This window comes from Plecotus auritus (genome assembly GCF_963455305.1).
Source record: "Plecotus auritus genome assembly, chromosome: X".
In the NCBI taxonomy this organism is placed as follows: domain Eukaryota; kingdom Metazoa; phylum Chordata; class Mammalia; order Chiroptera; family Vespertilionidae; genus Plecotus; species Plecotus auritus.
In genome coordinates, this window is record NC_137784.1 from 108,466,255 (window position 1) to 108,480,122 (window position 13,868).

General features: G+C 48.9%; 1 protein-coding gene across 1 annotated transcript in view; it reads left to right on the forward strand.

The window, feature by feature from the left end:
* XPNPEP2 (X-prolyl aminopeptidase 2) overlaps positions 1-5,896 on the forward strand; it is a gene marked incomplete at its 5' end in the record, with an annotated part of 30,340 nt that extends 24,444 nt beyond the window's left edge. Inside the window, 5 exons of the mRNA XM_080652111.1 lie at positions 79-183; positions 618-677; positions 1,191-1,267; positions 3,161-3,250; positions 3,930-5,896. Coding sequence (XP_080508237.1) covers positions 79-183; positions 618-677; positions 1,191-1,267; positions 3,161-3,250; positions 3,930-4,124 — 527 coding nt within the window. The 3' untranslated portion in view covers positions 4,125-5,896. The remainder of the gene's footprint in view (positions 1-78; positions 184-617; positions 678-1,190; positions 1,268-3,160; positions 3,251-3,929) is intronic.
* Between the last annotated feature and the right edge of the window lie 7,972 nt (positions 5,897-13,868).

Sequence of the window (13,868 nt, forward strand, 5' to 3'; positions counted from 1 at the left end):
TGAAACAAGAGAGCAAGAAAGCAGCAAGGTGAATAGTTTGGGGTCCAGCAGACTGACTGGGGGCCATCTCTCTTCCAGGACCAATGTTGGAAGCCTTTGCCCGCAAAGCCTTGTGGGAAGTTGGACTCAATTATGGTCACGGAACAGGCCATGGCATTGGCAACTTCCTGTGTGTGCATGAGTGTAGGTATCTCCTCAACACTCATTCAGGGTTCTCCTTCTTCTGAACATGGTAGATCCTTTCACAGTTATGGAAATGACCAAGACCCTCAGAGATGCAGTGACCATCCAAGGTTACCCAGCTGGTGGGAAGTGATGCTCCATGGGTTAAGTGAGAAATGCTGGCAGTTTGGCCACTCCTGCTGCCTGCCTGGCATCTGGGAGGGCCCCAGAGAGAGGAGTAGCAAGCAGGTCAATACCTAGTAGCTGACTGGCAGAGACCCTGCAGAAATAAAAGCTAGAGTCAATCTGGTCTGTAAGGTAGACAATGATATGGTGGACAAATGCTGCTAGAGGTGCCCAGAGATCCCCAGTTACCTACTGTTCCAGAGAGCCTGCTAATTTCCAAGCTGATGAATACAGGAGCACTGAAACTTTACCTATATCTCCCTTTCCAGGGCCAGTGGGATTCCATTCCAGCGGTCTTACTATGGGCAAGGGCATGTTCACTTCCATTGGTATGACTCTTGGGCTCCTTCACCCCGCACCCTGCACCCCAAGACTAGCCCAGGACTGCAGTCTAGGGAGCATGGCAGGCACAGGCACAACTGGGCTCAACTGCTGCCCTTCCTCTACTCCCCACTCTCAGTCCCAAATGGATTGCACCACTGTAACCACAGGCCTCTTCAGCCCATACCCTCATTTTGCTTTTGGGAGTTGGTTCCCAGCTGTACATCCAACTATAGTCTCCAATCAATTATTGGGGTAACAAAACAGTTGAACTCAGGGAGATGGAAGTACCTCCAGGACCCAAGTGGGCCCTGAAGGCTTCCCCACTGGGCTACAAGGGAAGGTAGAGGGAGCTGAGGCCCAGCAGGTTACCTCAGGGTAGCCAATGAACATCTAACAAGTGGTGGGTCTGCCCTGGTCACCAGGCAAGGGCAGCCAGGCAGCCATACTCTGTAGCCACTCCTCAATTGGTACAGGAAGTCTGGGCTCAGGTCCTCCCCCTGCATCTCTGTGTCTCCCAGAACCTGGTTACTATCAGGATGGTGAATTTGGAATCCGTCTTGAAGATGTGGCCCTCGTGGTAGAAGCAAAGACCAAGGTAAAGTGTGACTGAGATGGGCTGGAAGTTTAAACAGCATGGCAGTGACTTTGGGCTGTGTGTGTGTGTGTGTGTGTGTGTGTGTGTGTGTGTGTGTGTGTGTGTAGGAGGGTCTACAGAAGGTCACAGGAAAAGGGCATCTGAATGTGTGGACATGGATTTATATGGAGTCCTCCTTAGCTCCAGAAAAATTCCATAAATCAGAGTTTCTCAAACCTATTTGCGTATTAGAATATTAGAACCATCTAGAGAGCTTTTTTTAAAAAAAAAAAAAAAACACACCAATGCCCAGGTCCCAATCCAGACCAAATGAGTCAGTATTTCTGCCCTAAATCATTGGTTCTCAATGTACATAATGATCACCAGGAGAGCTTCTGAGAAGTAACAATTTCGTATAATAGCAACCAACAAGATAAACTACCTAGGTACAAACTTTTAAAAACTTACATGGAAAAAATCTCTACTCAGGAATATAAAAAAAGATTTAAGTAAATGGTCCTCTCCAGAAAGAAGCCTCAATGTTATGAAGATGACATTTCTACCTAAATTAATCTATAAATTCAAGCCAATCTCAATTTCAGCAGTATTAACTGAATGCTCTTGTAACTTCACAAAATGGTAGTAAAGTTCATTTGTAAAAATGAACATTTAAAAAACAGCTATGACCCTGGCCCAGGGTCCAGGGTTGCATTTGATTGGAGCATCATACCATACACTGAAAGGTTAAGGGTTCGATTCCCAGTCAGGGCACATACCCAGGTTGTAGGTTCAATCCCCAGTCAGGGTGCCTAAGGGAGGCAACCAATCAATGTGTCTTTATCACATAGATGTTTCTTTCTCTCTGTCTCTCCCCCTCCTTTCCATTTCTTTAAAAATCAATGGGAAAAATATCCTTGGGTGAGGGTTAACAAAACAAAACAAAAATGCCTGTACTTTTTTTTTTTTGCCTGTTCTTTTTATCTCAGCATTCCCTCTGCCAAATATATACCTTCTGGATATAGTCACAAAAGGTCACCAAGGTGTTTATATACAATGATGTTGATTATAGTATCAATGGTCATAGTTTAAGGAGTAGAAACAGTCTAAATATCTATCACTGGTTAAATAAATCATGATCCACATACTATGGATCCTCATGCAGCCCTTAAAAAAGAATGAGTTTCATGTCCCTATGCTAATATGGAGTGCTCTCCTAGGTTTACTATTGAGGTGGGGTGCGGAACAGAATGTGCAGAATAGTGTATGATAGGGTCCATTTTGCATAAATTTTCAAAATATAGACATATATACTGTGTATGTCTAAAATGTTTTCAGGAAGGAAAGCAGGCAGGGAAGAGACTTTCAAATGTTGGGTATCTTTTTGTAGTTAGAATTTTCTAAGCATATACATGCAAGAGCTCTATGAGAGATGGGAATTATGGGCTATTTTTTCTTCATACTTATCTCTATAGATTCATCAATAGATACGTAGATAGAAACATGGAGATAGACAGATAGACATAAAATTCTAATACTTACCTTTAAATTATTTAATTATAGGTTCCCAGTCCCACCCTAGAGTTTCTCACTCCAGTGTCTGGGGGAATGGGTCTCAAAATCTACACATTTAACAAACTCCCTAGATGCTGTGTGGATGCACAAAGTTTGAGAAATACAGACCTAAGTCTAAATTCAAGAATTAGGAGGGAACCACCAAAGGTGGGTTGCTAAGTGGTAGAAAGGAGGATAGCCATGGGAATTGTGGGAGACTCAAGCCTCCTCTGAGTCTTGGGTTTGATAAGGGTCAGTTCCCTGTGCCCATAGCTTCTGGATGGAGTTTTCCAGCCCTTCCTTCAGCCTAGCTCCTCCTCCTCACTTACTTCCTGCTTTTCCACCTTCCCTGTGGCCTTTCAGTACCCAGGGACCTACTTGACCTTTGAAGTGGTGTCATTGGTACCCTATGACCGGAATCTCATTGATGTCAGACTGCTGTCCCCAGAGCAGGTGAGTGCCCTTCAGCACTGTCAACCCTTCAAACCCTGAACCAGTTCCTGCCTTCTCCACCCTGGGCCTCTCTCGCCTCTGCTCCCCCTACCCCAAGACCCTATGTCCCTTCCATTCCACTGGGAAGGTTCACACTGGTGGCATCTGTAGGCACACACTGTGGTATGCCTTCCTGACTCACCAAAGACCCCAGGGGTTCTAGAACGCTCCAGTCAGACCAGGTAGTAACTTCCTGGGGAGTCTGAGACTAGCTCTCTGAACTCTGCCATCCCAAGTCCTAGAACTAAAATCAATCCCTCCCCAACTCTGGACCACAGGACCCTCTTCAGTAAAATGGGATAAAACCTGTCCTACTTACTGTCATTGCCAGGCCTGAAATCCACTCCCCCCAACCCACACCCCAAGAAAGTCACTATGACATTAAACAGCCACTGTGTCAAACTGCCTCTGAAAAGCTCTGGAGAATGCCTGAGCCTGATGATGGCTGAGGAATCAGGAGGGAAGGACCAGAGATTGGGTACTAAGTGCATAAATCCCCTATGGGCATCTATGGGGTATCTATGGGTACTTGGGCCAAGGTGGGCAGCTGGATTACCACAGCAGGGGACTAGATGGCACCAAGATCTCAGCTCTTGGCAGCTCACCCTAAGGAACACCTCATCCCTCCTACCCTTTGCAGCTCCAATACCTGAATCGCTACTACCAGACCATCCGAGAGAAGGTGGGCCCAGAGCTGCAGCAGCGCCAACTATTGGAGGAATTCAAGTGGTTGCAGCAGCACACAGAGCCCTTGTCTGCGAGGGCTCCACGCACCACCTTCTTGGCCTCTCTGTTGGCAGCCTCCACTCTTGCCATCCTCAGCTGGAGTGTCTAGAGGCCAGGACACCCCTGCCAGCTCCCTTCACCCTGCACCACCCATGCCCTAAGAGCTCCTGCTGGCCCATTGCCTGGAAACCTTTGTCCTCAGCTTCCTTCTCCAGGACCAAGCCCCAGCCACTCAGGGCTTCTTGGCCCCAGGCAGGCCCCCTCTGGGCTTATACACCTCACCCTCTGTTCCCAACCCCAGGATAGGAGAGCCAGCTAGTTCCTTTCCTCCAGTGAGCCCAGTAGGCCTAACCTATAACCTGGCAGAGCCTGTTGCTGCTGTGCCCCAAAGGCCAATATAGGGCAGTGCCTTACCCCCAGGGGCCCCATGGCCCTGGGAGAGCCTCACCCTAAAACCACCAGAGCTGTTCCCTCACACTGGCTCCTAACTCCTTGGGCTTCCCATGCCCTTGAGGTTGCTTCTATTCACCCCCACCTGTACCTGGCCCTCTAGTGACCTCCTGGCTGCTACCCATAGGCTGAAGGAACAAGGGCTGCTTCCAGGCTTCCTGCTATGCCTATAAAGGGAGAGAAAGGGTGGGTGGTTGAGTCCTCTGATGCCATACTGCCAACCCAGGGTCCAGGAGACCAGCCAGGGAAGGGGCATGCACAGCAGCCCTCCACCCAACGTGTGAGCCCATTGCTCCCAAACCCTGGGTGGGCTCCATGCCAAGTGACAGGATAGGGACTTAAGCCATAGGAATTTGGCTATGGGGTAGGAGGGAATGTGGAAAGTGCTCTGGAATATGGCCCTACCCAAAGTTGGGAAAAGCCTGAACAGTGATGCTGAATCACTCTCTCAGATTTCCTGGCATGTGGGAGCCCATTTAACTTTCCAAAGTACAGCCACAGTGACAATACTATTAAATCCTTCAGCATCCTTGGATGATCATTAACCTGTGAGGCCATTGTTTGGTTTCCCCATTTTACAGATAGGAGGAGAACTGAGTTCCAGACAGAGTGGGATCTGCCCAAGATACACAGTGTCTGGTTGGGACATGGTGAGACCAGAATGGGCCAGCAGTCCAACTCTTTTGACCTTTGGCACCATGGAGAATCCCTTAGCCTACCTCCCAGCCCTCTCTGGCTCTCTGGGCCACTGTTGTTGGGGGGTGGGGAAGGGTAGTTTTCTCTGGCCAGCCCAGCCGTTAGCCACCTGGGCTCACATCCTGTTAGATACTTAAAACAACCTGGCAACGAAGCCTGCATTTAGGTTTTGCATTGTGTCTGCTGTGTTGCTGGGGACTTCTATTACCTGTGGCTTTTGTGGTGGGGGAGGCGGGGTAGGGGTGGGGATGTGAGGCTCCCAGAAGCTCGCTTGGGGAGCACATGTGCTTGAGAATGTGCCTGAGAGCATGCGTGCAGTGTTCATGTATTCCCATGCATGCCACGCCCAGCCAACTACTTCCTGAGCTAAAGGTCTTGGAGCCTTATGGAGGGGACAGAGGGGAGCTTCACACTGGGTATTTGTCAAATGTGGTCCAGGAAAGTTGGGGCCACTACCTTTGCTCAGAGGAGCATAGTCTGGGAGTAGAGAGAGCCAAGCCTTTGAAGGAGAGTGCTGGGCAAAGGCACCAGGCAGAGGAGTCCCCCAGCTTGGGACCACCAGGCCTAGTTTGCCTGTGACAGTTATCACCAGCGATGCTTGCATTCAAGGACCCCAGCCCTGAGCCAGCCTCACTGAGGCCTCTAGCATCCAACAGTGGGCCTCTGTTGGCTGAGTCATTTGCTCCTTCACATGCTCACCCCACAAAGACAACTACTAATAATAAAATTACAAGTTTCACCAACACCGTCGTCATCAGTGCTACCATCTATGAAGTGTTTAGTATGTACCAGGATCTGTGCTTTACATGCATTCTTAAATTTTTTTTTTATTTTACTGTGGTAGGAACACTAAATGTGAGATCTACCTTCATAATAAGTGTTTAAAGGTACACTATTGCATTTTCTCATTTAATTCCCATGACCTATGAGAAGGTTCTTTTATTGTCCCCATTTTACAAGAGAGGCTCATAGAGATTAACCAACTCACTCAAGGTCACTCATCCAGGAAATGAAAAAAGCAGGATTCAAACCAGTCAGATGACTCTAGAACTCTCAGAAAAGGGCGAGGAGTATGGCTCACACCATTTCACAGATGAGAAAACAGGCTCAACCAGGATCAAACAGCTGGTGAACTGGGACTCAGACCCAACCAGTGTTCCCCACACTATCCTGCTTCCCCAGTGCCTACCCGCCCAGGCCTTTACCTTGGGCCCTTGACCCTTGCTTCTGGGGTTCTGGCAGGCTCCAGGCAGCAGGAGGGTCCTGGGTGTCTGACCAAGACCCACTGGCAGGCCTTTCAGTGCAAGGTGGCTTACACGGTCCTCTTTTCCTCTCTTCAGTGCAAGACCTGGGGTTCCACCTCATCTCCTCCCTGTTACTTAACTACCCACCTCCAACCCACAATCTTGGGATTGGGAAGCCCCACCCCAGAAGCATAGCTGCAGAAAGGGCTGCTTCCACACTAGATCCTCCCTTCCAGTGTCCCTCCAGGTACACTTACCATCCTGCTTTAAGGCTTGCACTCTGGATCAGGCAGGGAAACATTCAGAGTCCACACAGCAAGGCTAACATAAGCACAGGCACTTGACACATCCATCCTTATGAACTGAAGATAAATAAACTCCCTTTTGCCCTGCCACGATGGCTCAGTGGTTGAGCATCTACCTAGGAAACAGGAGGTCAGTGTTCGATTCCCAGTCAGGGCACATGCCTCAGTTGCCAGCTCCATCCCCAGTGTGGGGTGTGCAGGAGGCAGCCAATCAATGATTCTCTCTCATCATTGATGTTTCTATCTCTCTCTCCATCTCCCTTCCTCTCTGAAATCAATAAAATAAAATTAAATAAATAAATAAATAAATGCCCTTTGTGCTTTGGTCCTTTGTCTTTATGCTGGAGGATGGGTTTACCAAACCCCTTGTTGCCCCTGATTGCCACTGTGGAGCAGGCCATGTGGAAAAGCCCCTTTTCCTAAGAGTTAGGATTCTTTTCTTAAAAGCTGTGCCGGCTATGTGACCTTGAGCAAGTCCCTTCATCTTTCTGGTCTTTAGCTATCCCTCCTGTAAACAACCTGTACCACCTGCCTCAGGAGGTTACAGTGAGAAGCCCATAAAATCCGCATGTGACAGGACCCTATAAGCCAGGAAGAGATGATAATGCTATTATTTGTCCAGTATGACTTCAACTCTTGCCTCACCTTTGGAGCTAGGTACGGAAAAGGTTTGGGACCCAAATTTTATTTATGTATTTATTTATTTGTTAATCCTCACCTAAGGATTGATTTTTTATATTTTTAGAGAAAGTGGAAAGGAGGAAGAGAGGGAAGGAGGGAGGGAGGGAAAGAGAGAGAGAGAAACATTGATATGAGAGACACATCAACTGGCTGCCTGTTTGCACATGCCAGGGATGGAACCTGCCCTTGACCGGGAATCAAACCCATGACCCTTTGGTACTCAGGCCAACACTCTATCCACTGAGCACATGGGTCAGGGCTGGGACCCAAATTAAAAACTAGACAGGCTTTTGAGCAATTATCTAATTTGTGTTGTTCCAGCTCTGCTCCTCAGAGCCTGGGCTTCCTCAGAAATGTCACCACGGCTGCCACAGAAAGAGCTCCAGCCAAAGGCAGCCCATATATACTTCCTATCAAATTGTATTGGAAGTAGTCGCCAGGCCAGCTTCATGGGCCATCCCCCTGTGCAGTAGTGCAGTAAGCACAAGACCCTGCACTTGATTTAATGCTCTGCTGCCACCATCTTGAAGTTTTTAATAATTTTTGAACAAGGGGCCCCGCATTTTTATTTTGCACCAGGCTCCACAAACTCGATAGCCAGTCCTGACTAGCAGCTCTGTGACCAAGCAAACAAACGAACAAAAAGTGGGTTCAATCTCTTCACTGTACAGATGGGCAATTGTCAATAGCAGCCCAGAAATAGAATGGGACTTGCTCAAGGTCACACTACCCATTGGGGCCAGAGCTAAGACTAACCCCCAGTGTCCTGACTCAGCTTTGTGCTGGCTCCTTCCTCGCTTTCAGTGGATGCTTGTCCCTTCTTTACTGCCTCTAATGAGAAAATTAGGACCCAAGGAGAGCTGTGTAAGGTCACATATCTGTGACAACAGTGGTTATGATAGCATTGAGATACATTTCTTGATGCTTTAAATCCTTTTTGGTATAGGAAAGTGCATGGGTAGGATGATAGATAGATAGATACATGCACAGATTTTGAACGGTTCATTTTAAAAATAGCCTGGCCGGCGTGGCTCAGTGTTTGAGCATTGACCTATGAACCAGTAGGTCACGATTCGATTCCCAGTCAGGGCACATGCCCAGGTCATGGGCTCAATCTTCAGTGTGGGGCATGCAGGAGGCAGCGGATCGATGATTCTCTCTCATTGATGTTTCTATCTCTCACTCCCCATTCCTCTCTCTAAAAAAAATCAATAAAAAACATATTAACTAAAAATAAAATAAAAATTAACTGAGTCGGTCCTCACTTACTCGCCAGCCAGCAGGCACCAGATCTTCATGGACTGGGACTGTGCAAGGGCAGGGGGTGGGGGGCTGGCTAATCTTCACCCAGCTAAACCAAGTCAGCAGTGCATTTTACCAACTCACTGGTCACTTCCTCAAATCAGTGGTTGGGCACTCTTGGTGCCAAAAAATATATATATGAAAGATTTAATAGCAACTGTTTCCTCCCTGTTTATCCATCCCGGCCCTCCAAGGCTGTCTCAGCTGGGAGTGGGCGGCGCTCCCCAACCCCGCCCAGCCAGCCAACCCTTGCCCTGAGGCCACCCATCTTTTCACTTCCTTGTTCCTTTGTGAAACAGGAACTGAGCAAGTAGAGTAAAATGGGTAGTTGAGAAAGCCCCAGTGGTCCATGGCAAGGCCCTGAAGCTGAAAAGCTCATTTCCCTCCCTGCAGTCCCACGTAAGTAGTTCTAGGTCCTCTTACTTGTTACACCTCCTGAGAATAGCTTGGCCTGAGGGACCCTGCCCTTGACAAGGTGGAGATACAAGGATATGAGCCACGGAATCATGGAGCAGTGATTCAGATGGGGCCCCAGAAGGGATATAGAAGCAAGTGCTGAGGCAGGAGAAGAAACACTGGGTTGAGTCTGGAGTAAACTGATATAGAGTCACCTACTGGGTACCAAGCACTTTCCATAAGATGGGAACTGGGCTGAGAGTGCTCTCTATACAGGTCATCTGGGTAACTCTGGTTACTTACACACACACACACACACACACATACACACACACACACACACACTCACACACCGTTCCCCCTCCCCAAGCAAGGCTCACATGATCACTGTTAATGTCTTCACTAGAGCTCATTGCCCGAGATCATATAGCCAGTATGTGATGTACTAAGATTTGAATGGCATTCTACCTGACTCCATTTCTGCCAGGTCTTCTCCTGCTCCTTCTCTTTGTTAGAGCCTTAGACAAGTGTCCCCTAGAGACTGCTCAGCAGCCTTTGTCACTGTAACCTTGGGATAGAGGCCTAGACAGAGCAGCCTAATCCCTCCCAGTCTCCCATAGAAAGGGCCTCCAGTGAGTTTTCCTCTGAGCCCTAAAACCCATCCTCCTCTTCTGATAGTAACCGCCACAGCTGCCAGCAGGTGTTTTCTTGTTTTTAAACCAAGAACTTATTCAGAAATGACTGTCTCTCCCTCCCATCAGCCCCTGCTACCAGGGGCTCCCCAGTGTCCCCAGAGCTGCAAGTTCTGTGTGTACTGTTTGTGTGCATGAGGAATGGATGTTTCTTACCCGACTCTCCTCTGCCCTCCTTCTCCCATCTGCACTTTTGCTATTCTCACCCTTCCTTCCTAAGATTATCACCATGAAATCTGCTAACAGGTTGGGCTACCAAGTGGACTTCACCTTGGAAATGTCCAGGTGTTTTCAAGGAACTATGTGGTTTCTGAGCATTTCTAGAGATGGGAAGATTACTATTTACCAGGGTTCAGGTGGTATCATTTTTTTAAAATGTGTTTTTATTGATTTTTAGAGACAGAGGAAGGGAGAGGGAGAGATAGATGGGAACATCAATGATGAGAGAGAATCATTGATTGGCTTCCTCCTGCATGCCCCCTACTGGGGGATCAAGCCTGCAACCCCGGCAAGTGCCCTCACCGGGAATCAAACTAGTGACCTCTCTTGGATCGACACTCAACCACTGAGCCACACCCAGCCGGGCAGGTGGCACTATTTTAATATTGAAAATGTCTTCTTTGGAAAGAATGCAGTCTTCCATTTATCTGTTCCCCATCATTCCTGGCCACCCAGAACACATCCCCTACATGTCAGCTGTTTGAAGTCAACTTGCTTTTCTACTCAATCCTCTAGGCCAAATACTACTGGTGTTAAGTACTCCCCAGGTTGACAAAGGATCCCCTATAGGTCACCCCACTTAATCAGCCCTAATCTATCCAGCTATTTTGCATGTGATGTGATTTCCAGATGCCTACCCCATCCTCTTTACTCCCCTCTGGGCCTACTTCAATGTGGCCCTGTGGCACCTAGTCCGGTACTTGACCAATGTGTCAATTCTCTCACTTCACCTCTTTTTTGTGTAACTCTGCATTAGAAACACTTGAGACTAGCTGTTGGTAGCATGGGCTGTGGACCAAGACCAATCCTATGTTTAAACTCTGCTTCCACCACTTCCTAACTGTGTATTGCACAGTTTGCTGAGTCCCTCTGAGCCTCAGCGTCCCCCTGGAAAATGGGGCTAACAATGGTGTCTGCCTTATAGGGTTGTAGTAGAGTCCACTGTGTGTGTGTGTGTGTGTGTGTGTGTGTGTGTGTCAGAAAGAGGTGAGAATAATTTGAGGCCCTAAACGGCGTGTTCAGTGGTTAGAGCATCAGCCTGCACACTGGAGGATCATGGGTTCGATTTCCTGCCAAGGGCACATACCTGGGTTGCAAGATCTATCCTCACCCCCAGTCAGGGTGCGTGTGGGAGGCAACCAATTGATGTGTCTCTTTCACATCAGTTTCTCTCTCTCTTCTCTCTCTCCTTCTCCCCAGTTCCTTCCACTCTCTAAAAGAAAAAAAATCACTGGAAAAATCCTCAGGTGAGGATTTTTAAAAAAATAATCATTTGGGAAAATTTTCCAAATATACGTACCCTCGCTATCCAAACTCTTACTCTCTCAAATCAGCACTGTACCCATAATCTTCTGCTAAATTAGGATCTCTTGGGGGATGCAGGTGGGGTCCTGCTCAATATGAATGTAGCCTATGAAGACCCTGTGTCTTTGGCAACTCTGTGTCCCCCTTTGAGGTGTTCAGATGGCTCTCACTATCAGTGGACCATCCCTCAACACACACACACACACACACACACACACACACACACACACACACACTACAATACTGGTGCTAAATTAAGGTTCTCTTGCCCCACATTTATACTGGTCACATCTTTGCAATAATAATCCCAATTTAAACTACAGTCAGCCCTCTGTATCCATGGATGCTTGAGCCCATGGATATGGAGGGCTCACTAAGGGATTTGAGCATCCTTGGATTTTGGTATCTGCGGAGGGTCCTGGAACCAATTCCTCCCCCTCCCCATACTGAGGGATAACTACTTAGCTCAGGGGGTTCTGTCAGGATTAATGTAGTGCTTGGCAAAGAACAAGTGCTGGGCAAATGTAAGCTTGCTGCCCCACCTAGGATCAAACTCCCAGGTGCAAAGGACCTTGACAGCTGTTTCTATCACATCTCCTCAAGGTGCCTTAGCACAGCCTCTGCCCAGAGCTAGGTCTGCCAGCCCATTATCAAGTTTAAGTTGGCCTTGTTCAGTAAACTACTGACCCGCATCACTTCTTTAGCTGAGGGCTCTGTGTACCTAGTATGCAACCTATCAAATGCTAATGTGTTGCCCAGAAGGAAAACCTGTTTTTAAAGGTGTTTAAGAACCATTAGCCAGCTGGGACTTAACCTAATGGGACTCAGGCCAGAGCAATCTGCTTGAAGAGAAAAGTTGGGGGAGCCCTAGACTCCCAGAAGGGGATCTTTGGGCCAGTAGAGACAGATCTAAAAAGGCGATGGAGGGAGGGACTGAAAACACTGAAGGCTGGCCCTAGCTGGTTTGCCTCAGTGGATAGAGTGTTGGCCTGGGGACTGAAGGGTCCCAGTTCAATTCCGGTCAAGGGCACATGGGTAGTGCAGGAGGCAGCCAATCAATGATTCTCTCTCATCATTGATGTTTCTATCTCTCTCTCCCTCTCCCTTCCTCTCTGAAATCAATAAAGATATATAAAACAAACAAACAAAAACAATGAAGGCTGAACTTCTCTCTGTGCTCTTCTCCGAGGTCCTCTCACACACCCGCCCGGGGCTGGTTAGGTGGCTGCCTTTGAAGACTGCGGTTAGAGTGTGAGCTCAGCAAGCTGCCTGGGCTGAGCAAACAGGAAGCGGGCACATCCTGTGTGCGGGCCAGGGACACGGAAGGTTCCGCGAGCGAGTGGCTCCCTGCCTGGCCGCTCCTGGCTCCCAGCCCCTGTCCCCTCCCCCACCCCCCCACCGCAGGCCTTGCAGCCCCTGCAGCCACGGCCCTCACCCAGCACCCCACGATGCTGTGCTCTGGGCCCCGATCGCACCACCCCCAGGCACCAGAGGCCCAATGGGTCCCCTACATCATTGTCAGGGCTCCTTCCCACGCAGTGCAACCTCAGCAGTTTACGACAGGCCCAAGCAGACAGCGAGGGGCTTTCAGGCTGGAAAGCGCAGGCCCCAGGGAAGCAAGCCTATCTTTTCATGTGTCTGCCCAGCAGGCTGAGCCAATGGAGTGTGGTTTCAGCTTGGGAAGGACTTCGTCTTTTCTGAGTTCACCCCAACCTATAGATGGTTGGAGGGCATGGGGCAGGCTAGAGGGTAGGAGGGAGGAAGTCACAAGAACATCTTGGGAAAAGCGGAGGGCCAGCTAGGGATTTCACAAGTGCTAAAGTGCAGAGCTTTAAAAAGATGTACACTGAGTGGCCAGATTATTATGATCTCTGAACGCATAATAACCTGGCCACTCAGTGTATATCCTATATAATAAAAGGCTAATATGCAAATTGTCCCCTCAACCAGGAGTTCGACCAGCAGGCAGGCCAGCCAACTGCCTATGTCCCCTCCCCCTGGCCAGGCTGGCCAGACCCCACCCATGCACGAATTCATGCACCAGGCCTCTAATATATATATATATATATATATACTAGAAGCCTGGTGCACAAAATTCATGCATGGGGGGGAGGGTCCCCTCAGCCCAGCCTGTACCCGCTCTAATCCAGGAGCCCTCGGGGGATGTCCGACTGCCGATTTAGGCCCGATCCCTCTCACAATCCTGGACTGCTGGCTCCTAACCACTCACCTGCCTGCTGGCCTGATCGCCCCTCACTGCCCCCCCTGCCGACCTGGTCACCCCTAACTGCCCCCCTGCCGGCCTGATCACCACTAACTGCCTCTGCCTGCCGACCTGATAACCCCCAACTGCCCCCCCCCCGCTGGCCTGATGGCCCCCAACTGCCCCCACTGCCGGCCTGGTCGCCCCACGCAGCCTGTTCGGTCGTCCGTTCGGTTGCAATGGTCGCTTAGGCATATATATGTGTGTGTGTGTGTGTGTGTGTGTGTGTGTGTGTGTGTGTGTATATATATATATATTATATATACTGAGTGGCCAGATTATTATGCATTTAGAGATCAT